General features: G+C 45.2%; 2 protein-coding genes across 2 annotated transcripts in view; one reads left to right on the top strand and one right to left on the bottom strand.

The window, feature by feature from the left end:
• Window positions 1-1,968: 1,968 nt before the first annotated feature.
• Window positions 1,969-25,973, bottom strand: part of LOC142777497 (uncharacterized) — a 42,229-nt gene continuing 18,224 nt past the window's right edge. The window contains exons 2-3 of the mRNA XM_075881977.1: window positions 16,477-16,571; window positions 1,969-2,963 (exon numbers count right to left, since the gene is read on the bottom strand). Of these exons, the coding sequence (XP_075738092.1) occupies window positions 16,521-16,571 (51 nt within the window). The 3' untranslated portion in view covers window positions 1,969-2,963; window positions 16,477-16,520. The remainder of the gene's footprint in view (window positions 2,964-16,476; window positions 16,572-25,973) is intronic.
• The window catches only part of LOC142777498 (uncharacterized), a 101,025-nt gene continuing 83,984 nt past the window's right edge, over window positions 8,933-25,973 (top strand). Inside the window, exon 1 of the mRNA XM_075881978.1 lies at window positions 8,933-9,090. The gene's annotated coding sequence lies outside the window, so the exon portion shown is untranslated. The remainder of the gene's footprint in view (window positions 9,091-25,973) is intronic.

Below are 25,973 nucleotides of genomic sequence, written 5' to 3'. Positions count from 1 at the left end.
ACTCAATATAATAACTGAATTAAGGTAGCAAAATGAAGCTACGGGCTTCTTCTATTCACTTCTTCCTTCTTCCCATTTGGCTATTAGTATTGCACCCGTCCGCTCCAGTGGTAACCCGGCGTCAAATAAAGGAATGACTCGAACTTTTGCTTTGGTTGCGAAGATCAGTGAGCAACCTAATCTGCGCAACCAAAACGAAAGTTGGAGGCATTCCTTTATTTGGCGCTGGGGGACCAGCGGAGCTGACAGGTGCAATACTATCTCCATTGAGAGTTGTCCGAGAGACGCGTAAGCGAGGGTTTTTACTGTAGTATGCGGCCTGACCCTAAACGCTGTCTTCTTATAGTATCATCACGGCGTCTGCTTTCTAGCGTTGGTCAGCATTTTGAGATGCCCCTTACAAGGCGCATAGAACTGCCCCTTTTAAGACACATGTTTTACGTCGCGGCCATTGAAATGGTTCATACATATTCCCCTTTTGCAAGCACGGGTATGTGGCCGAGCGGTTAGGGTACTTGCTTTTGGGGCGTCGGAGGCTGGTTGTATACCTCGTCTCGCCAGAAATATTTACTTTGTTCGTTTTGTGTGTTTCTTTATCATCCGGGCGGTTTTCCCCATGCATAAGTGTCTTCCGACACTACACAGAAAGCGCCAGGGCTCCAACTTTGACGCTTCTAAATGCACCAACCCCTTATAGGTGTCGCAAGGGGTTTTCATAGACGTGGGCTGACGGCGCAAAATCAAAGAGGACGCATCCCACATAATTTTACATTGATTTTGGGACGTAAAACCCCCCAACTATTGAAAATCAAGAAGGTGTGCCATTTGAATCTCCACTACGAAAGTTCGTTAGGATGTATGCTCCAAAAACATCAGAAATGACAGCCCTTTCTTTTCGGCTCACCGTCCAAAAAGGCGCTGAGCTCTCCGTTTATGGACATATTGCCATTGAACTCTTGCTCCACTTCGATCGAGATGTATTCATCCTATTACCTCTGTGCGTTTGCTCGGTGATCAACACTCTATATTCTGTACCTCTGTGCGTACCTCTGTGCGTATGTACCTCTGTGCGTTTGCTCGGTGACACGCTCTCTATTCTTCAATAAAATTCTCTCACTCCCTTTTTCTGCTGCTGAGAAGTACGGCACCACTTCGAGGTACACCGTCCTTGCGAAACGAATCGAGCAAACGGCAGAGGCCAGCCGACCGAGCCTCTTTGCAAATAGAACATTGGGATGAAACGTGGCCATCGGGATTTCGTTCTGGTCGCACAGAACAAATGATATCCCAAAAGAAAAAGAAAAAAATAATAAGTGAGAATCATTGTATCCCGCTCAATAAACACGCTCCTGTAGACAATATGTTACCTCTAAAGCTGAGACACAAAGCATTGCAGTGAACTTCACCTCCACTACTTGTTAATTAAGTCTTTGGCCAATACCAAACTTGTCAGACTTTTCTTTTGCCAAGTAGGCCCGCAAATCTTCACACAGCACTTTGTATATTTAAAGGAAAAATGTGATAGGGGGTAATCCTCATAAAAGCGACAACATGGCGCACATTTTTTTTTAGTTGGAATGGAATGAAAAAACTTTATTTTTGAATGAAAAAACTTTATTTCATTTTTTTTAGTTTAGACGTTGAAACACGGGAATGTCTAGGCTATGCGTCAAAGACGGCCATTTCGAAACCTCGGATTCGTTACTGACACGATAATAACAAAGGAAAAAACTATATAAAAATTGTTACCAAAGACGAACTAATGGGCACAAGCAATATCGCTATGGGCACCAGCGAAGCACCTATACAATGCGCGATATCATACCATGCATCAGCGAATTCTCTGATTTCAGGAGTCTTACCCATTTGCATTCATGAACGAATTCGCGGCCGCAAAATTCAGTGCTGTAAGGTGGAAACAACTACCGCTGTGCGGTGCCATCTTACTGCACATATAATCCCTAGAAATTATAAAAGAAGTTTATTCTCAAGTAGACGATGGAATAGTAGACGATAGGATGCGGAGTCGGTGAAGGACGGATCCGAACATTAAACGAAACGATGTTTATTAACGTAGTAGCAACAGCAGGCCAAGCATGTCGATGCTGCGCTTCAGATGGTTAGAGAAACAAACATGAAACCAAGCTTGGTAGCTTAGGTTATTTAGCCAGCAGTGGTGACGTAAGCCTCCGGTGAAACTGCGTGGCGCTGTCTTTTACCGGAAGCGTGTTGCAGCAAGTGGCTCCGCCACGCCGGGCTAATCAGTGACGAGACGGTGGTTGCGTAGGTCTGTGCCCTGTGGTCGCCACAATACTATATGAAATTTTCGAAACATCAACCACCGCTATCTCTTCTCTTGCTGGTCACGAGGTCTGTTCTCAATGGTTGCCGAGTCACATCGGACTATTAGAAAGTGAGTTGGCCGACAAATTATGCACAACGATACCCTAACACCTGTGATGTTTCCTTCTTGAGAAACAAATAACGTAATTTCTACCTCACGCCTACAAATTTTGCAAGTTCGCATTGTTGGATGAACATACAAAGTTCTTTCTGTTGCACAAGGTCGATCATTTCTCCAATTGAACCCTGGATCAGAAAGTTGACCGCACGCTCACCTTCTACATTCTCCGCGCACGTGGCCATGTCAGACACGTCTGAATTTTCGTGCCACATCAAACGAAGAAACTCCCCGCAGGGCACCTGTTTATTGCGATGATTTCGACGTATCGGCCAAGCGTATGATCAGAAGTACTCCAAACAACACAGGTTTACGGCACACCATATTTGTCAAAGACCTATATATTCCTGCTTTGCCTGCAAACGAAGCGTTCAAACAAATGTTGTAGTCTGTGGCTAGCTATTGGCACCCGTTCTCATAGAACCGTCATTTCCTATAACACAGCAGAAGTTGTCGTTTGCAGTGGAGCCCACGTCCCGCAAACGTTCGCTACCGGGTGTACCTGCAATAAAAAGAACAATGCATAAACCATATAAACTGCGTGATCAGCTTAACGTACTCGATGAGCGACCTTAGCGCACGGATACGTTCTTGATACGCGGGTGATCATTCCCCAGTTTTAGGATGTAGCCTATTGAGCATGTACTCTTTTTCCTTTTAGCTCTCTCTCTTTTTTTTTTCTGGTAATCTCATGTATGCATAGTGTTTTTTAATAATTTCTTTCTTTTCATTTTCTTGTTTCTTTGTCAACTTAAGACAAATAGGCCACAGATTCGAATCCCGTCGGCGGCGATCATTGAATGTAGGTGAAAATGCTTGCGGTCCGTATACCCAACTTTATAGGAGCACGTTAAATAACCCCAGGTGATCAAAATTTCTTTAGCCCTCCACTACGGCGTCTCTTATAATCATGCGGTGGCTTTGGGACGTTCAACCCCAGAGGTTATTTTACTAATTTGATATCAACTCTGTTTTGTCGGGATAGCCAGAGTCTAATACAGCCTACCCTCCCATGCTTTCACAGCTTATTTTTTAAAGCGATAGCTTTAAAGAGCTTGTTTCCCAGAATTTCTGGTGACGGTGTCGGCATCTTTGGTTGTGAGCAAAAAATCATTATCCTATGCGTGACCGAAAAATCGAGAACGAAGGAAATAAAATGAGTAAATGATAAGAAGTTCTAGACCAGAGTGGGGCCGAACCAGGGTTGTTTGGGTCCAAGTGGATGATCGAACTCTGGTCGTTTGCATGTCAGGTGCATGTTCTGCCACACAACCATGCCTCTGCTTGCGAAAACAGTGAAAATAACTTGCTCTGCTAAGAAATTCAGTGAAAGTAGCTCTCATGCTTCACATACATGTGTGTCCTGTACACATGCTTCACAATGCGACATGAAAGATTTCAGTAATAATGCATGGTACAAGCGTCCATTGCCAACGGAGGTCAGAATAAGTGATTATCATAATGGCTTTGTGGTTGAAAGTTGGTACCCCACTACAAAAGACACACACGCCACTGCGCCTACTCCCTTGAGACCATTTATAGTGGATGCATAGCAAATTCAAAAAAGTTTCATGCCCCAAGTGTTTGAAATACGCGCCAGGAACAGGATGTTGCTATCGCTTTCAACCCCTAAAGCCAAAGCTTTAGGGTCCCTTAATTTTTTTAAAAGATGTGCCTGCTTCCTCTTCGTGCTGTGCCGTCACCACTTCTGCTTAAACATTGAACAGCTTTTTCTTTTATGATTTTTTTTGTTTTTGTCTGAGGCAAACAGTACAATTCTAATACTTCACCTGAGTTACTCAATGAGGTATAAAGAACGTGCAAGTAATTTCTGCTAAACAATCGTCATATGTAATCACACAATGATCAACATTTTATTACTTCATTAGTTGAACTTGCTGTTTTACGGCACATATTGCAATGTATTAATTATACTTCGAGAGACTGCAAAACATAGCATCCATACAGGGACTGAAGAGCACTCAGCTGCATACACGCCCAAACAAAGGCGTTCAAAAAAGAATAACTTCGTGACTACTTTTTGTCGGAGCAACACACCATGAAATGTTATTTTTATCGATATATAGGGCTTCTTGCTGGTTTACTTGATAACAAGAAGCGAAACATCGGAAGCCTAGTAATGCTTGCCACGTGAGGAACCCACTTGAAACTCTCCAAAACTGCGTGCGGAAGTGCGTTTATTATTATTTTTTGACACAGTCTGCTTTCTTCCATATTTATTTAGTTTTGGTGGGAGGTAGCATTACACAGGGGTCCATAAAAAAGTTATCTTACATTCTGTTTTGTTTGCTACATGCATAATAAAGGTAGACAGGCCCATTTCATGCAAATGCTACAGAACAAACTGAGCAAAAACGTGTTGTTCTTGGGACCCTAAAAGAGGAGAGGCTGGCCGTTTGCACTCCTTCATCTGATCGATAATACATAAACTCCGCATGCTGTCAGTTTTCTCAGTTCGTCGCCCAGTGTGCTTTTGCGGATAATCTTTGCCAACTGCCGACTATGTGCACCCTCTGCAAACGCAGCGGCCAGAGGTATAGCAACACTGTTTTGGCTAAACAATCATACCTCCACAAAATTTCATGCACCTCTTTCATGACCCTTACTTCAGAACGCGTACAAAAAACAGACACGCTGATTGCTGTGAAACAGCTTTAGTCAAGAAACTTGGTCCCACAGAAAACTTGGCAGTTTTGTCCGAAAGCAAAATACGAAGTGTGTTCAAAAAGTAACCGAACTTTTCCACTAAATTGCCAACCACCAGAAGGAGCGCTGTGCGGCTACTAACCGTACCTATAGAGGCAAGCTTAAAGAAGAACCTGTCGTTTGCCGCAATTCACTCTGATCGTTAGTTCACAGACTACCGCCGTTAAAGTGAGCACATGGACAGGGTGTTCTTCGGATTATTACCGAAGTGACAACGAGAGCTGGCCGAACAACGCGTGTGTGTGAAGTTCTGCTACAAACTAGAGAAAACTTTTAAAGCGATATTTTAATTGCTTATTTAACTGTATAGAGAAGACTGTGTGAGTCACACGCAGTGTTGCGAGTGGTTCAAATGTTTTGAACTCGGCAAAATGTTGGTCAGTGATGGTCCCGACACTGGACGACCTTCCACAAAAGCAGACGATGACCACGTCAAGAGTTCATGCTTTGATTCGAGGAAACCTTCACTAGACTGTTCGAGAAGTTGCTCACTAAGTGGGCATTATAGCCTGGGATAATTCTATAAAATGTGTTTCCATTTATTCTGTCCTGAATATAATACTACATTGAAAGATCCAGAAAATGCGAGACAGACTTGCGTGCCATTGCAGAAAGGGCATTTCAAGAGGCTTTCCAAAAATAAAAGGAACGATGGTAACAGTGCATTGCTTGTAGAGTGAATTATAGTTTCAGGAAAAAGTGCTTGAAAATTTGTATTATAAGAAGTAAAGTTGTTATATAAAATGTTTGGTTTCTTTTCGAACGCACCTTGTATTAAGTATTAGCGAGGTGTAACATTGCGCTAGGGCTCCGCGGATGCTACTTTAACAATGCACAGAATCCACGTGATACATCATGGTAAGAAACTATTGCAGCCCAATGTTATGCCCCAGCACTTGTGATGCGTCACTGCGGCGACGAGCTCTCCCGTATTCCTCAGGAAGACGGCATTTCGCTAACGTCAAACAGAATGCGGCAGCCCATCGAGCATCGATAGTATCAATGACTTCAGAGGTATGACACCCATGAGGTAAAGAATACGACAGGGTTGAAATCACCACCAACCTGAAGCCAAGCCATGGCATCATAGAGGCATCAAAGGACAGACTGGCAATTTACTATGGAGGAGAGATTCAACCCGACTAATCTAGTGGGCTCTGGCTGCTGTAAGTAAACGATACAGCTAATATATGTTAAGAAAAACGGACTGCTCGACAAGTTGGTATTCCTTTATCAGGTAAATTGCACGAAAAAAACATGGACATAGAACTGTAGAAATGCTATTATAAGCCCGCTACTTGGAAACATCTGCTTTGTATAAATAATATTTGAATATGCTCACCGCTTCATCGCCAACTTCAAGGCTGCGTGTCTATTCTCTTCCCGGTGTTTAATACAGCTCCAATTTAACAAATTTCGACCATAGTATAACCCTGCATGCGGTACACAAAAGGCCTGCCTTGAGACGAGGAACTTTGGCGTCGTGGGAGTCGCACCTGCTGACGCACGAGATGAGACTTACGGAAAACTGTCCTGAGTGCCCTGTAAAAGGACTATATTGTAGGTTTATTTTGATGCTCAAGCCTGCGTCACGCTATAGTGGGTATGCTGCTCCGGCGTTGGGCTGAACGTTGCGGGTTCCATCATAACCGCGACAGACGCATTTCTATGAATGTGAATTGCTAGAGGACCGTATACTGTGCGATTTTTGTGCTCGTCAAAGAACTACTCCAGGCGAGAGAGTCGTGTGCGCACAAGCTTTAGCGTTCTTTTGCTGCACCTCTGTACAAAACACACCTCGGCGCATGTTCAAGCCTGTGTGTCGGGCACGTTTATGGGGTTTGACGTCCCGAAGCGACTCAGTCTATGAGATACACCAGTACATGGCTCCGGACAATATCGACCACCAGATGCTGCACCGCTCAAGACTTTCCGATTAGCGGAGGGTGACGAGACGTCCACTTGGGGCTTCACTGCTTTTGCCGCTAAACGCGCGTTTCCAGATACCTATGACCCTGAAGAAGGGGATCGCGCATGCTCCGTCGATACTGTGACAGCCCGATGGCATCACAAATATGCCCTGATGGTTTATACGATAACTATCGTAATAATATTGCAAAAGCGGAATGCACACGTACGCCCATATCACAGTAACCATGCCAACGCAGAATTAGGTGACGCAGCCGCTGCAGGAAGTGAACGTTCCAACTCGCCAGGGTCAGTGGCATACAACTACGCCCTTTGCCCGTAGAATAATCCTGAGGTGCGAAAACTCTATGCAGGCCAAATTAACTGGCATTGTATGACATAGTAAGCAAAGATCTACGACAATGATTCAACGACCAGCGTTAACCTAGACATCTGTTGTATTGGTGAGCGTACTTTTGCGGTACTGACTGACGGTAATTTATGCCTATAGAAGGAATATCTGGTACAGAGGGAACGATGAGGTGGTGTAGTGGAAGACCGTTTGCATAAACAGGTTTCATTCACCGGAACACCGGAGCTAATTTTCTACAGTGGCTGGGACTATACAGCTTCGCTTTCAGTGGCACAACCATGCAGAAATGTTGGTGCTTGTGCGACCATGCAGCGTGACATACGACGTCACATGAAGCAGGCACCGAAAGCGTCTGCTCGTAAGATATCATTAAAGAAAAACGCATCTTAAAACCAGGCATCAATTGATTGATAAGTGGGGCTTAACGTCTCAAAACCATCATATAATTATGAGAAACGCCGTAGCAAAGGACTCCGGAAATTTCGACCAACTGGGGTTCTTTAACGTGCACTTAAATCTGAGCACACGGCCTACAGCATTTCCGCCTCGATTGAAAATGCAGCCGCCGCAGTCGGGATTCGATCCCGCGAACTGCAGGTCAGCAGCCGAGTACTTTAGCCACTAGACCACCGCGGTGGGGCGAAATCAGGCATTAACAACTGCTCAAGTGATAAATAAAAGCTACAGCGGTCCTCTCGTGGTGATCACGAGGAGCAAGTGCCAGCAAAAAACAAATAATATAATAAAAAACATAATGAAAAAAATTCATAATTAAAGAATTTTGTTCTATGATGTCCCCGATTGCACTCTGATAACCTCGCCAGGACCTCCTTGAGCAAAAAAAACTGTCATAATTATAGTTAAAGCAGCTCACATATTATTACAATGGAGGCAAACTTGCAGTGGTCAGGAAACTGACGTCCTGAACAATATTTCTTGAACTGCACCTTAAACAACATTTATTCTCCCCTTAAAGCTGTTTTTTTTTTTTTGCATGTTGAATAATGCCAAGGCATCAGACAAGGTGTTTGTCGAAACCGCAGCTTCCCTTTCCACAAACGGAGAACGTCTTTCGACAGAAAGTTGCTGTGATCCCTCCAAGCAGAGACGGCGCTTTCGTAAATGGTGAACGATAGGCGGCACGTCAGTCACTCACTCCAGCACCCGCAAATGAACTCTTGTCGGCTGTGTACATAATGCGTGCGTGTGGCAAGCACCCGATCACGCAACGGCCGTGCGCCCTGTCAACAGGTACGGGAGAGAGGGCAGCTGATCACGATCGTCGGCGCCGGGCGCGCGCCCTTCTTCCCCTCGGGCCGGGAAGAAAAGCCCCTCGCAGTGGACCCTCTCCCGTACAGCAAGAGGGAAAATTCGATATTCCTTTGTAGGCGCTGCTGCTGGGCGCCGCCGCCGCCACCAGGGCGTCGCTAGCGTCGAGGTGCCCGGCTGGCCAAACCGCCATGTCCGCCTGTTGGTTAGGCCTCACCTCGCAGCAGCAGCGAGTCACCACGCCGGAGATCGAGCAGCGCTTGCAACGCGTTTCGGGGCGCCCGCGAGCGGCGCAGCCCCGCAGTACGCCCGACTCGCCAGCGGCAGCAGGCATCGACGCCACGCAGCCACGGTGAGCAAAATGCCGTCGCACTGCAGCGCCTGCAGGACAAGGGAGCGAGCCGCGCGCGTGTCAGGCCGGTGTGCTGCGCGCAAATTTTAGAGGCCAGGCACGAGGGGCGGCGCACGGTGCAAGAGAGGGGTGACGGTGGAGGTCCGGGCCACCACCGCGACCGTCGCCCGCTTCGAAGACCTGAGTGCGTGTATGCCCTCCTGCCTGCTGCCACTCATGGCTGCAGTGATCGCACGGCTTTCAGTGAGAACAGAAGCGTCTTTGGCCTTGCAAAATCCCTCACCCAGTCTGGCGGTCAATGCTCTGCTGGTGATTTGACCAGGCAACCCCACTTCTGCCTGTTCCTTTTCTCGAAACCGACCTTTGGGCGCAACCCAATCGGTCAATCAAAGGGTCAGAAGTAAGTGAAGTGATAAGTTCAACCTGAACATGGAATGTACTCTCGCATACAACAGTGCTCAATACTGTGTAGAGAACGCCCGCGCGCAACAATTAGCCTCTCCCATGCAGACGCTCCCTGCGCAAGTGTGGCTAAATATGTAAAATGAAACTGTGACCACCCGAACTGCAACAGTAAAACACAACAGGGTGCCCCATATTCACTGTGGCGCATATCCACTGTGGGGGGGGGGGGGGGGGGGAATTGCAAAAGCTTCTGGCATAACTCTTCATCGTAGTCAGCCACAGCACACAAAAATTGAACAAAGTTCCTTGCAAAAGCTAAGGCCTCCAGAAGATTGCTTTTTGTGGAACAATATCTGCCAAGGTCTGCTCACAGAGTAAACCAATTGAGCCGCTAGACAACGTCATTTACGCCGAGCCTGTGCGTGCGTTGTCGCGCAGTGTTTATGCAGCCCGAATCGATACTGATCCCATTCGGGAGCAGAAGAAAAAAAAGAGGGGGGGGAGGACACTCTAAAGAAAGGGAAAAACCAGGCCGCCAGAACGTCGTCTGCCCAGTTTATAGGCGTAACTCCATCGCCCGGGTACCCGACTTCATTTCAGTGAAAGCGCGTGACAGCAATTCCACTTCTTGCCGCTTGGACCTCAATGAGTCAGCTGGATAGAAAGGACAATATTGGTGGGGAAAAGAGGTATATCGGAAACGAAGACCAGTGAAATGAAGCTTATGCGATATTTAGAAAAAGTTGTTTTTCTCGTCAAAGACTCCGAATTAGGAATGAGCTATCGTAGAGGCTCGAACGGTGTATGCACTATGATTCGCATTTCCGAAGCCATAATGTTGTGCACATTTAACAGTTATGGTGTCTAGAAGCGTTTTTTTTTAGACATGTGTGTTAAACTTCGCCTAGTAATGCCTCATTGTTAGTGTGCTTGATCCGTGTACATTCTGCAGAGGAAAAATACCTACGATGGTTCCACCCTGGAATCATTAGGCTGTGCATGCCACCATCACTTGTGTCTGGCTAAAGTTCGAAAAACCCTCGCTATCCTTAGCCTTACAAGAACTATTGGGTGGTCGATGGGAGCTTTCTGCGCAAACCCTTCGGGTGACGGCTTATCGCCTGGATGAGCAACTGGTGAGAAAATGTGCAAATCGCTGTAGTATGTCAGAAAGCAGGCCGCGGACAACTTTACGCTCAGCGCACCTTCATATCAGACGAATTTTACAACGAAAACTGTTATGAGATACGGGTCACTTGCGTGCCCTACTTTCCCGCCGCCGCCGCTCGTGTCCGTAACCATTATTGCACTAAATAAGAAAAAAAAGTCGGTAAATAAAAAGCACCAAGGACGCAATAGGATACGAACACGAGTCGCCTGTGCGCCAGCCCAGTATTCCACCACTGAGACACGCCGGTGCTTCGAACACATTTGCAAATTGGCCCTAGGCAGGCTGAATATCGAGAAAGGAATCGCGTTAATTTGAGTAATAAAGCGTTATTTACAGCAAAGGAACAACCAGGTGTCAGAACATGCGAATTGCGCACCCAAGTGGGTCGCCAAAAGCTCCAACCCTATACAAAAGTTTGACCTTGTTTACCTAGAGGGAGTATGCACTGACCCTTGATCCGCAAGAGGGCAACACCGTAGCCATTTTGAAGGTCCGCGCGCTCAGTGCTATCGCGTAAAATTCACTTCACGTGCTGTATTCGAAATTTGCACAGCAGCTTGGATGTTTAGGGACCTCCAGAACACTTCCTCCATGCTGAAACACGGAAAACGTGAGGGCGTGAACAAACGGTGGTTCTTCAAAATGGCGACCCCGACGCTATAGCGATCATCGCAGATGGCGTCATGTACATGGCCCTATTAACTGTGGCACATATCTACTGTGGGGGATTGAGGGGATTACAAAAGCTTCTGGCACAATTATTTATCGCCGTCAGCCACAGCACACAAAAATTGCACTAAGTTCCTTGCAAGTGTGCAGCAGGTACCACGCTTCTCTGAAGGATGACGAAGTACGGAATCGCGAATTTGTGGCTACTACACAATGATTAGTGACGTAATGGGTACCCTGCAAGTGTGTTTGCAGCAGCTACCGAAAGATGTTTAGAAAAAGGCTCTTAAAGGCGGCGCTTCTAGCTTTCGCTGTGACAGTGCTGCGCGCTTAGTGCAGGCCGGGCGTTTTTTTTTTTTTAACGCGTAAGAAAAATGCCAGCATGACAGTAGCAGAAGTCATCATTGAAGCTTGCGTATCTCTATCATCCATCAAATCAACTGCTTTTCTTTTTTTCACTACTTCACAGCCACTCCACAAGAGCGCGAACTTTATTTCGCAACGAATGCTGCCTTGATGCACATGTCGATCTGATCAAAGCGTCACTTAAGCACGCAAGTGCAGTCGGGTACTGCACTTGTCAGATTTCTTGTTGTGTGAGCGGTCTAACGTGATTATTTTGTATACGTGCCATGTGTTCTGTTCAAGTCCCTCTTACTCGAGAACCGTGTGACCAGCCACACTGCAACCCTTCGCGCATGCATGAGGCCCAGTCGTGACTATTTGTCGACAAGCAATGACACTGGTCCCTTGGATGGTTGAAGACGTGAGTCAGCTATAGGATTCCTTCAAGTATGCAGACAGCTACCATCATTAAAAGGGCCACTCACCATGCTCCCAAAATACAAAAAAGAGCGCAATATTCTCTCCTGATATATCTTGTCCTTTTTGCGAACTTCTGTGACGCAGACAGTAGTTCCCGTGATGTCAACAGCCTACACTCTCTCGAATGGTCCATATACGCGAAATACCAAACGTGATTTGCCTCCTGCACTGCCTTACCAGGCTGTCGACGATTCGTTCTTCTTTGTCTCGCATGAATATCGTACACACTCAACTTATCACACTTCACTTTGTGTGTTTACAACTGCGCAAGCAGCGATAACAGCGTGCTGCCAAGAAGCGCGATATCTTGATGGGCTTTAGCGCTTAGTGCTGACATTGTTCACGAGATTTTAAGAACTAAGTGGCGAGGCCGTTTCATTAATGGTATCAATATCAAAATTTGTATGGTATAACATGACTGTATAACGAGCATAACTGACTAGTCATAACATGAAAATCATGTCATGAATGCCATAATTTACATTTCATGGTCTTGCTGCTCTTGCGGTGGTTTCGTTCACATGACATGTTGCAATACTGGTATCGTATGACATGACTGCATGGCAAACATAAGTTACAGACCCTAACGTGGAAATCAAGACATGCGTGTCGTGTAAGTTATAACTACAGGCCACGCTCATAGTGCGCTCGCGGTTGTTTCGCTAGCTTCACATATGCCAAATTTGGTATTACGTGACGCGAATGGACACCGAAAGTACATGACACGTCCAAACATGATAATCATGATACGCGTGTTGTGTAAAACATGACTACGTGATATACACTCACACCGGGCTTGCGGCCGTTTCGCTAGCTCCGAATATATAAAATTTGCTATCACGTGACATGAATAGACGACGAAGGGAAATAACATGGCCAAACATGATAATCATGATATGCGTGTCATGTAAAACATTACCACATGCTACGCTCAAGGCGCGCTCGCGGCAGTTTCGCTAGCTCCACATATATTAAATTTGGTATCACGTGACGAATGAACAACGATGATAAATGACACGTCCAAAGATGATGGGCATGACATGGAAGTCATGTGTGGCATTATTCACGACCGCCTCGTAACGGTGTGCTGATTTGAAAGTGTCATATAAACCTTCCTCATTCATGCTTCTCATATCATCGATTCCCACGGTACTTGGGATCTGCCCATTGTTTTTTTTTTTTATTTCACTGTCTTATTTTATTTTTCAAAGCCACCTTCTGGTCAGTCAGATACGCTATCGCCCCGTACGCTGATGGCCATCAGGCACGGCGCTAATAAACTAGATCTCTTTTTCGATGACGACACAATTAACAATAACATTGTACTCTTATGCTTACTATGACCATTTGAACAACTGTTCTTTATCTCTTTGTTATATTCACCGTGTCCCACTGCAACATTCCTATTTGTCTATTTATGCTACCTGGTACTTATCTTTCTTAGAATAATTCTGCAAGGCAAAGTCCTAGTTAAATCTGCTGCCCCTGCTGGTGTAGAACAATAGATGCCGTGGCTTCGCCAAGCTGTCTGGCACAGCTGTTTTCTTTTTTAAGCACATCCTTTATCTATCACTATGTGAATTGAAAATTTAAATATTTATATATATATATATATATATATATATATATATATATATATATATATATATATATATATATATATATATATATATATATGATTTTAACAACGGGTCTGATATTTAAAAAGCTGCTCAATGGGTTTCGACAATTGCTGTGTTTGGAAAGCTCCAATCCCACTTTTACTACTCATCATTACTTTTTTATGTACATCCAAAGGACGCGCGAAATTATTTCGCGTTTTGTCTCCATCGTAATCGTCGAGAATCGAACCTCGCGCTCGCTAGCCGATAGCCTCTGGGCCAACGCGGCCGGTTCCACGTTTGCGACAATGGCTGTGTCACACAAAAGCGCTATCATGTCCGGCAGACTGCTTGAGTAACGCACACTGCAACATGTACAAGTTTCAAGCTTAGAACTAAAGCTAGTATTTTGTCGTAAATGCATTCTATATTGGCTTCCATAAGCCCTGCCACATGGCAGGTCAACAGTGAATGAAAAGCAGCCAGCACGCTTTGAATTAAGCACACGAAGTCATGTATAATATGATGTTTGTAGATAAGATACACCTGGTGCAAAACCTTTTGCTAGAGTGATTCCATAGAAAGAAACGAGGCTATAATCTACATTCAGCTACGGTCATGAACCATCCTCTCTGTCAGTCAGTCTTTCTTCCGCCCTGTTCAGCAAGTGCTTGCATTCGCATCTCTGAAAGAAGAACTAGTGAAGACTTATCCTATCACGTGGCAGTTCCCCGAACCGCCCGGCCTTCACCCTCCCGATTGGAAGCCGTTCTTTCCAACACAGTCCTGGACGACCAGCGAAGACTGATTGACCGGGACTGTTGCAGCAGCAAATGAGCTAAGGGCTCCACCACCTGAGACTTCGCAAGCCAAACATAGCAAATAAAATTGTCTACTTACCGTTTTGCTACTTCTGCATAGAAATAAAAAAACGCTCCTTTTTACGTATAAACCTCATTCAGGCCGGCAGACAGAAGATAATGTGCCTTTAAAAGTACGCATGGCGTTTGCTGAAACAGTCGGCATCCCCAGTATCTTTCGTCTCTATGCAACACTCCAAACGCTAGGTCCTATTCAGCAACTACTTCGCATAATACATGCGTGTACTCAGTGGCGAAGGCAAGCGTAGCAACAAGACTGGATGGAAATTTGTTCGCTACACAACAAAGGTCAGGGGGCATGCAAAACCAAACAGCAAATGCTATAGCGGGCAGACTTCTGGCACGCGAGCAAGTAGCCAATGGGAACGCAACGCACGAGACACAACGAGAGCGAACGCTTCAGCGCGTACCTGAGCGAAAACGTCAGCCGTGCGCTGTATACGGCTGTCTCAGAGCGACGCCCGCTGTTGCCTTCATGTGCCGCCATGCGTTCCGCACGCAACTGTATCGAGCCCACTCTTGAACAATACTTGGCGATGCCGTTCATCTCACCGTCTCCGTTCTTCCTCCTCTGTGTTTGCGCAAACTTGAGCATGGGACCGATTTGTACTCGGCGATGTTCCATTTTATATCTATAACTTTCATGACTGAACGATTCTCGAGTCTTCTCCAAAAGAAAGTCTACGCTCCTCGCGTGTTATCTAGGCCATCACACCCGTTCAGTGCTCTTGGTGTGTCTTACAGAAGGCGATGGAGGGTCTTTATCTAACTTGTATGCATTACAAGCGCTGCTCGTCTAACGCCTCGCCGCGGTGGTCTAGTGGCTAAGGTACTCGGTTGCTGACCCGCAGGTCGCGGGATCGAATCCCGGCTGCAGCGGCTGCATTTCCGATGGAGGCGGAAATGCTGTAGGCCTGTGTGCTCAGATTTGGGTGCATGTTAAACCCCAGGTGGTCGAAATTTCCGGAGCCCTCCACTACGGCGTCTCTCATAATCGTATGGTGGTTTTGGGACGTTAAACCCTACATATCAATCACTCAAGCTGCTCGTAAGCTCAATCGGCCACAAGTAGATCAGTGGCAGTGGCCTGCTGTTGCTGTGGGCGATCACTGATGCTCCGCCACTTGCCACATTCTGATGGGGGCATGTAGTGCATGCTGTAAAGAAAATGTCACGACCTAGCGAGTATAGATTAAAACATTGACGTTGCAGATTGGTGTCCCCTTTAGTACCAGAAGGACATAATTACAGAAAACAAACAGAAAATATTCTTCGCAGAGTCGTGATACCGCCTTATTCATCAATCATCAATGCAACCTGGACGCAAAACTGTTCCTTCATTATTAATCTGTAATGCACTTCCGTGGCCTGCTGCCGAAAAATTGAAAAACAAATCTTGAAGAAAAAGTATTCACAAAGATAAAAGAATGGGCATTAAGCTTTTCTCTTTATTATACACCAGAACTGGTTATGTTCGGTAGGATTTATATTCATGGTAAACTAACTGTATAACTTGTCCTAGATTAGATTAACTTCGATGAACTTGGTAAAACAGAAATAAGTAAATAATCTTATTCACAACTTCAACAAAACGACCATTATTATGGGTTTTGATTGGTATTGGCACTTTTATCTTATGTTGTCAAAAATTATAGGAATCAGCTCCGACAGTACACACACAAAAAACAAACACACCCCTTTGGATTGGCTGTCTATGAACTCAGTTCACTAGTATCTGGCTAGCCTTATTATGGTGCCGCAACAAATTTCGTATAATAATAATCATCATCTTGAAAGTACCCGCATGACTCCTCTGCAGGGTGAGCCCGCTTACCTTCAAAATCTCCGATAATTGGCGTCGTTGCTAAGGAGCCCGGGTCAGACCTTGATCCAGTTTGACCTTTTCGACCAGTCTTTCTCGGTTCTTGACTGAAATTTAAACGCAGGATGTTTGACCGCATTTCACATCGGGAAAATAACACTTAGAAAAACCGAACGATAGGCCTCAGTTGGTATTGCATCGTGAATGACATTTTGCGCAAAAAACACGGACAAGAAAGGAAGAAAGCACAGGCAGTCGTTTTTTCTTTTCTTTTCGTGCGTGCGTGCGTGCGTGCGTGCGTGTGTGTGTGTGTGTGTGTGTGTGTGTGTGTGTGCGTGTGGCGTGTGTGTGTGTGTGTGTGTGTGTGTGTGTGTGTGTGTGTGTGTGTGTGTGTGTGTGTGTGTGTGTGTGTGTGTGTGTGTGTGTGTGTGTGTGTGTGTGTGTGTGTGTGTGTGTGTGTGTGTGTGTGTGTGTGTGTGTGTGTGTGTGTGTGTGTGTGTGTGTGTGCGCACGAAACTTCATTCACAAGAAAAATACCGGTGTGCTACCAAAGTCGCAAGTTGAGATGTGGGCATGATTTTGGGAGACGCGTATTTTCACCAATCATATGAAGCCGATTCTTCAAGTGTACGATTTGCCAAATAATGTCACCATTTTGATATATTGCGGAAGACAACGCAAGAAATGTATGCACTTAAAGTGGAAGTAAAAAGGAAAACTTAGTAAAGTTAACGGCACATGATGTGATGCGGATGAATAGCTTAAGGATCAGGTGACGTTTTAAAGCGCAAGGGACTTTACTGCAGGGTGCATGCTACGAGGAAACGAAGAATGAAGAGGAAGCAAGCAGGGGAAGAAAAAAAACGATGGGCTTGAGCTCGATCTCTTATAGACTTTCAATAGCGCGTTTTATAATGCAACTTACTCGCCTCGCGGAACGCTAAAACTGTTACGTATAAGTCTGCTTCGTGCTTCTATCAATTTATGAAATCAAAGCGTTTTGAAGGCGGTCATCTCTGAATCATTTCCCCGCAGAGCACAAAATTTTAACGAAAAGTGTTCGTGGGTGGCACATAAGCAATGCCCAAGCAATCGCTCATTAACCTTTGTTTGTCAATATTTCTCCACTATAAGCCTCCGAAAAATTAATTGCGATGAATAGGAACATGTTGTTTGACGAGCATGGGTTCACTCAAGGAAGTAACGCTGTCGTGCAACAAAGAACCTCCACCCAGAAGAACACAATAACACGTCACAGCAAAACCGTGCTGCTGCTTCTTCCCATGTACGACGGATATATAATTTTATCCGCCTAGGTGACTTAACGGCTAAACCTTGGCTAAGCTTGAGGTCGTCGTTTTGATTCCAGGCCACGGCTTTCCGATTTGGGAGAGCTGCAATAACGCCCAGATGCTTAGATTTAGGCACTCGCCAAAGAACCGCAGGCGGTAATACGGACTGCCGCACTATACGCTCATGCCAATCTCGTGTCGTGTTCGCAAAACCCAAGGAGTTCTTCAATGAACATGTTGTACATGTATTATATGTACATGAGGTTTTCTGCAGCTTGCCTACGCGGTGATCTTGAGGTTATGGTGTTCCACTGCTGACCAGCAGGTCGCGAGATCGAATCCCGGCCCTGGCAGATGGGATGAAGGCAAGAATGCTCGAAGCTCATGTGCTCAGATTTAGGTGCACGTTTAAAAGCTACAGGGGGTCCAAATTTCTGAAGGCTCCCACTACAGCGTCTCTCATAATGATATGTGGTGGTTTTCGGATGTTAAACCCCAACAGTTATTATTGACTATACGCTTCATCAGAGCGTGGCTGTTGCCTTCCACAAAGGACAACTTGTCGGACGGTATAATTTGTTTAAAAGACATATTTTCTATATGTCATCGAATGCGTGGTGTCGATCCGGGCTCCTCCATATTTACTGGTTTGGTTTCAGCTGAGTTCGGGTGGACGTAGATAAACGCTGATTAGAAAGTATTATAAAGCATTGTCAGCCTGACTACAAATTTATTTTATTTCAGCCTTAGGTATTAATATTCCCCGATGCTGTCAGGGTTTAGTCTTTATTTTCTAACCATATCTTAGCTGAGCCTGTCGAAGTGAAATCGGTGCGACGCAGCTTGTGCTCACAGCTCCAGTTGTTGAAGACAGAGAAGTGGTTATAAGAGGGAAAATAAGAGAAAAGTGAGCCCCGTAACTGTCTGCATCAGGGTGCGACACCTCAACAGTAGCTCACAAGGGATAGGGTGAGGAGGGAATAAAAGGATAGGATTAAAGGTTTAGAAAGAGAGATATGCACTGGGACAGCGAGCGAGGACATATCGAGGGGATAGGAGAGATAGGAAAGATGGAAACACGGTCACAGGAGTCCGAGGACGGGGCGCCACTTGCGAGAGCTCTTGTCGGCGTCAGGAGATGGCGTAGGGCAAGTCCAGTAGGTCATAGCTACGCTGTCGTCGGAGATCGGCGTCATGAGATGACGTACGGCCAGCCCAGTCGGCCCGAGCTACGCTGACGTCGGAGATCGCGAGGGCACAAGCGGTCGGCATGGAATCCAGCAAGCGAGTCTTGTTGAAGACAACGACCGTATCGTATGCTTCGAGCCAGCTTTAGGAGTGCCCAAGCAAGGCTCTGCAGAAAGTTGGCGGCTCCTTGGGTCTCCGAAGCAGGATCGATGTAGGCAGCACCGGAGCTGTCATACACTCCTAATTAGGTCCTGCTTAAGTACTGGCTTTATCTAGGATACAAGTGGTAGAAATGTCCGATTTTCAGTCTATACTCAGCCCTTTAAGCCAGACATAATCAAGAGTATAACCGCTGCAATCGTTGTCAAAGTCACGGCCTTCCTGGTCTTTCGGGAAGGAAGCAGCCCGCATTCAGGCTTGAGTTATTGCTGCCTCCGGCTGACTCTGTGACCCACGATGGCTTCGGTGCCTTCTCCTTCTCGGCATAGGCTTGGTTAATGGCTTCCCGTCGGGCGTATGGTACATTGGCGGTCAAACATCGCCGCCATATGTCTCGGGCTTGTGACGCTGATGTACGCAGAACTCAAGCCGGTAAGGATTAAAATGTCTTGTGGGTGAACGTATGCCCAGCAAAAAAAATGAAACACGTGCGGCAACAATAGCAATCGTCGGTCGTCGATGATCTCAACGCACTGTATTTCATGAATAATCTATTAAAAGTTTCATCATTTTTACTGGTGTTCGCGTCAAGAACAAACTCATCAACTCGCGCCGTGTGCGAAATTTTACAAAAGTCTGAAACAATCGTGAAGTTTCTCAAACATTAAGGCGATTGCTGCGCAGAGCGGCAGTCATAGATTTCGCGTGTGAGGCCAAATCACATAAATAATACAGAACTGAGTGACCGTGGCAATATTATGGTAAGAAACTGAAATTAACACGAGAATCCACGCAAAATGACGCTTAAGGTTTATTAACCACGACTATTCTTGCCACGCTAAACTATCACTGAACCTAAAATATGCTTGAACTCTTTGAACTCTTGAACAGAGCCACAAGATTGCGAGAATGTGCCTTTTTTTCAGAGTTTTATCATTACTTTATCGAGCATGCACATCACACGTCATACCGTCACAGCCACCCAAACGTCGTTTCTCCCCCTGCATCTCGCACTATACTGCTCTTCTTAAGTCCTCCGAACGGCAAATAACTGGAACCGTCATCCTTCCAATGTCGTGAACTACTCCAGCATTGCATCTTTAAAGGCATCTATCGAAACCATTACCGAATGAATACACCAAGCCCTTGTGTAATACCGCTAACTGATTATTTGAGCTATAATTAACTAAACAAGTGTGCACATGAAACTGCGCTTTCCAAGGATCCAAACATTTACTGACGACGTTCATTCTGTGAGACGAGTAAAACTGAAAAGGGTACATCCGGTTTTCCACGCTTCTTATACTGGCGTTCCGGTAGCTACTGGAAGGTGGTCAGCCAAAAGTGTCGCAGGATGTGCTTACTACAGGGGTGCTCACGTTTCGATGATGGAAGCTGGCATTTATAGCTAGATGGTTCATAGTTCATAAATTGCTTATGTTTTCAGAATACCGAGGACGCGGCTCTGCATATAGACAATGCCGCGCCATAAAGTATCTCCTGGCGCTCTTTCACTTAACTTGACCTTCCAGAGTGAAAGCCCTTTGACTCCGGACATCCGTCATGTACGGGTCGATGAAAATGCAACTGCTTTTCGAAACGTTTCACGATGAAGCTTTCGCTCGAAGATAGTACATACGGGCATCGCTAGCCTACAACTTTTGCATTGGCGCTGGCATCAAACAACACGATTAAATATCGGGACTTCCAGTGGCCTTGATGATGCCCAACAAACTTTGCTTTGTGGTCCCTCCTCTTATTTCTTTTTCCTTAGCAGGAACCTATTTTCGTTCCCGTCGTCCCTTCACCGGTTTGTTCGCCATGCCACCACGAGACTCGTTTAGAAATTTGGTGAAAAACACTGCCTCCACGAAACACGTTTGCGCACGAAGAATTACGTTATCAAGATTAGGATTATTCGCCTGCAGGCTACCATACTAAAGAAAACATACAAAAAGAAAAGCACAGTACGTTATAGTACTAAGCCAGAATGTGATATCTATTAAGCCTATTCATCGACAGTATATGTTCAAGATCTCCGGGTAACTTCCTCCCATATATGCTCGCTAGAGACGCTTTAAATTCTTTTAAGGCATCCTAAAAAACGTTCATCCACACGACGAATATCCCTACAACAAGAAGGAGGTGGCGCGGCACCATTATGAATATTTATAAGCGCGAAAACATTTCAAGGCAGTTCGCCTTTCGTGGAGGGCGCGCATCGACGATAGTCGCTTCCATCTGGGCCCAAACGCCCGGTATTTCTCACCACTTCGTTCTAACAACTCCTAAGCTTGTTTTCGCGCGCTACACTCTGTACTACACAGAGTACATGTATGCTCAGTATGGACGTTTCAGAAGACAAAAAAGCCACAGTTTCGCCGTAATGAGAAGCAATGAATGTGATAGCAACCACTTGGAACATAAGGCTGAAAACGGCTAGTACATCGAAACGTGCAGCGCGCTGCTCACGCACAAATGACACACGTACAAGACGAGAGCTAACTAAGGGCGTTTACAGATTGACGCTTAACGCGCTGGTAAATAAAAAAATGGTAGATTCTACGTACAGTGGGAATCGATTATATGCGAAGCGCGAATGAGGTAGGTTGAATTGTCACATTAAGATCAGCACAGCGCTACGAGGCGGACGTAAATTATACCGTACATTACTTCCATGTCAGGATTACCATGTTTGCGCCTGGCATTTGTGTTCGTCGTCCATTCACGTCACGTACTGCCAAATTTGGTATATTAGGAGCTAGCGAAACGGCCGCAAGCATACTATGAGCTTAGCGTGTAGCCATATTTTACATGACAAGCATGTCTCGATTATCATGTTTGGACGTGTCACTTACCTTCGTCGTCTGTTCATGTCGCGTAGAACCAAATTTGGCATATGTGAAGCTAGCGAAATGGCCGCAAGCACATTATGAACGTAGCATGTTGTCATGTTTTACATGACACGCGTGCCATGATTATCATGTTTGGACGTGTCATTTTCCTTCGTCGTCCACTCGCGTCATGTTATACCGAATTTCGTGTGTGTGAAGCTAGCAAAACGGCCGCAAGTGCATCATTAGCATGGCATGTAGTCATGTTTTACATGACACGCATGCCATGATTATCATGTTTGCAACAGTCACATACCTTCACCATCTATTCAAATCAAATACTAAATTTGGTGTATGTGAAGCGAGTGAAACGACCACGAGCGCATTATGAGCGTGGCATGTAGTCATGTTCTTACACGACACGCATGTCCCAACTTCCGCGTGAGGCCCTGTCACTTATGTTCGCAATGCAGTGATGTCATACCACACCAGTTTTGCGATATGTCATGTGAACGAAACCTCCGCAGGAGCTTGCAGCAAGACCATGACATGAAAATTAGTACCTTCATGACATGCATGCCATTATTTTTAATGTTATGACTACTCACTTATGCTCGTCATGCAGTCATGTTAAGTCTCGCTAATTTTTGTATAAATCACATCATCCAAACAGCCAGGGGAGCTAAAAGTCATAGGCTGCCAGACAGACAGACAGACAGACAGACAGACAGACAGACAGACAGACAGACAGACAGACAGACAGACAGACAGACAGACAGACAGACAGACAGACGGACGGACGGACGGACAGACGGACGGACGGATGGATGGATGGATGGATGGATGGATGGATGGATGGATGGATGGATGGATGGATGGATGGATGGATGGATGGATGGATGGATGGATGGATGGATGGATGGAAGCATCCATGAAGACGGGAAAGCGGTTCTGATCGTTATTTGGTCAATTATAGTTTACAGCTCATCATCATCATCATCATCATCATTATTATTATTATTATCATCATCAGCCTGACTACGTTTACTGCCGGACAAAGGCCTCTCCCATGTTCCGCCAGTTAACCCGGTCCTGTGCTTGATGCTGCCAATTTATACCCGCAAACTTCTTAATCTCATCTTCCCACCTAACCTTCTGTGTCCCCCTAACCCGCTTGCCTTTTCTGGGAATCCAGTTAGTTACCCTTAACGACCAGCGGTTATCCTGTCTACGTGCTACATGCCCGGCCTATGTCCATTTTTTCTTCTTGATTTCAGCTATGATATCCTTAACCCCCGTTTGTTCCCTAATCCACTCTACTCTCTTCTTGTCTCTTAATGTTACACCTACCATTTTCCTTTCCATTGCTCGCTGCGTCGTCCTCAATTTAGGCTGAACCCTCTTTGTAAGTCTCCAGGTTTCTGCTCCGTAGCTAATTACCGGCAAGATAGAGCTATTATATACCTTCCTCTTGAGGGATAGTGGCAATCTACCTGTCATAATTTGAGAGTGCTTGCCAAATGTGCTCCACCCCATTCTTATTCTTCTAGTTACTTCAATCTCGTGGTTCGGCTCCGCGGTTGTTACCTGCCCTAAGTAGACATAGTCTTTTACAACTTGAAGTGCACTATTACCTATCTCGAAGCGCTGCTCTTTTCTGAGGTTGTTATACATTACTTTCGTTTTCTGCAGATTCATTTGAACACCCACCTTTTTGCACTCCTTGTCTAACTCCGTAATCATGAGTTGCAATTCGTCCCCTGAGTTACTCAGCAATGCAATGTCATTGGCGAAGCGCAGGTTACTAAGGTACTCTCCATTAACTTTTATTCCTAACTGTTCCCATTCTAGGCTTCTGAAAACTTCCTGTAATCACGCGGTAAATAGCATTGGGGAGATGGTATCCCCCTGCCTTACACCCTTCTTGGTTGGTATTCTGTTGCTTTCTTTATGAAGCACTATGGTAGCAGTTGATCCTCTGTATACTTATTCCAGGATGTGTATATATCTTTCGTCGAAACCCATATTCCACAGTGTCTGCATGACTGCTGATATTTCTACTGAATCAAACGCCTTCTAGTAATCTACGAGTGCTATGTATAGTGGTTGGTTATATTCAGAGCATTTCTCTATTACCTGATTGATAGTATGAATGTGGTCTATTGTTGAGTAGCCTGTTCGAAATCCTGCTTGTTCCTTTGGTTGATTGAATTCTAATGTTTTCTTTACTCTGTTAGCAATCACCTTTGTAAATAGCTTGTATACTACAGAGAGCAAGCTAATCGGCCTGTAATTCTTCAAGTCCTTGTCATCTCCTTTCTTATGTATTAAAATGATGTTAGCGTTTTTCCAAGACTCTGGTACTCTTCCCGTCAGGAGACACCTCGTAAACAGGGTGGCTAGTTTTTCTAACACAATCTGTCCTCCATCTTTCAGCAGATCTGATGTTACCTGATCCTCACCAGCAGCTTTGCCTCTTTGCAGGCACAGTTCAAGAAAATATCAGCTTTGCCTCTTTGCATGTACAGCTCAAGTAAATATCAATTTTGAAACAAGTACCACTGCGTGAAATTGAAAAGAATAACTTTTTTAATGTGGTGGTGCAAATTATTTTGCTCTGTAAAGCGTGACTGAGAACATCGACGCTAAAGCATAAACTAATCAAGAAAACGGAGGGCAAAAAGAGAAATGACAAATAACTACTGGACTAGCAACTGTGCTTTACTAGCTAACAACAACTTCTAGAAGAGCCAAGGCGCATGCACTGTTCACAAAAAACAAAAATCAGCCTGCTTGAAAGCTGAAATTTCATGACCAGAGTGACTGAAACTCACACTTCTTCCGCATTATTGAAATTTATGCTGACACAAACGTCATGATACATGTTGACATAATATGCTTGAAAAATTTCGCATTCTACCTTGCGTAGTGTCACTTCTCTCCCTTGTCCGCAGTCTTATTGATTGTCTTATGCTTCAGCGCCATGTACCAACTTACCTAGACTTTGACTTTATTGAAAGCATCAACGGTGTAACCATTTGGGTACAGCGCAAGCTGTCCATAGGCTCCACCAACAAAAAAAAAACTGGTGGCTCAGAATAATAATAAGAAATTATAAATGTAGAGCTCGATTTCAGCAGCAGGCCATAAAAAAATCTGTAGAGAGAAAGCCCGCAAGCCGTGAGGGCCACGTTATCAGTAAGAAGTAACAATTCCCTGAGAAAAAAAAATTACTTAGTTACAGTAACAATTACCAAGTTTTCAAAATTAACTTCTTACAGTTACAATTACGGGGTAAAAAAACCTCGTTATTTTTCCGTTACCGTACAAACTAAGGCATGTAATATGTGCTAAATGATAGAATTCGTTAAATAAAAACGCACGTCGCGGTAAGTAAACTTCCTAACCAGTGAAGACGAATTCTATTGACGTTCACTCCATATATGCGCTTCAAGGTGTACAAGACCATTTCCAAGAGTTTTGCGTCCGCTAAACATACAGATATTGCGACATGTCTTCGAAAACTCGAAAGATCACACACCAGAACACGAACAGTGTAGAGTCATCTCCAAGTACGACGCGAGAATCCTGAAGCGACAAAATTACATCGGGGAAACGGCCAGCAAGAAATGAGGAATTAACCACAAAAGGAAAGGTTGCTAATGTCAACTATATGCAATGCGTTCTCAGAAGGCAAGATGACAGCCAGACACTTCATTTTTTTTTTGGGGGGGGGGGGGGGTCAATTATATTTAATGTTCCTTCGTGCGTTTGTACGTGTGCATAAGGAAGCAAAATCGAAATACTTCGCGGAGGGTTTGAAGCCCCCAATCAACCTCCTCCTTGGCCTCGCTCATGTTAGACGGAACTTGTTCAACACTGCCGCACAGGGCATAGCTTTCATCTAAACAATGCAACGACGCTACCTCAGGAAAGGAAACAACGGGGAAAGGAGAAAGGGAAGGACTTCTGGGAACGATTGCAACATCATGTGTGTTTAGTGCACTGATCGACGTCAGCTGTTTTTTATTGTTGT

Source organism: Rhipicephalus microplus, chromosome X (assembly GCF_043290135.1).
Source record: "Rhipicephalus microplus isolate Deutch F79 chromosome X, USDA_Rmic, whole genome shotgun sequence".
In the NCBI taxonomy this organism is placed as follows: domain Eukaryota; kingdom Metazoa; phylum Arthropoda; class Arachnida; order Ixodida; family Ixodidae; genus Rhipicephalus; species Rhipicephalus microplus.
This window is presented reverse-complemented; position numbering and strand designations above follow the sequence as displayed.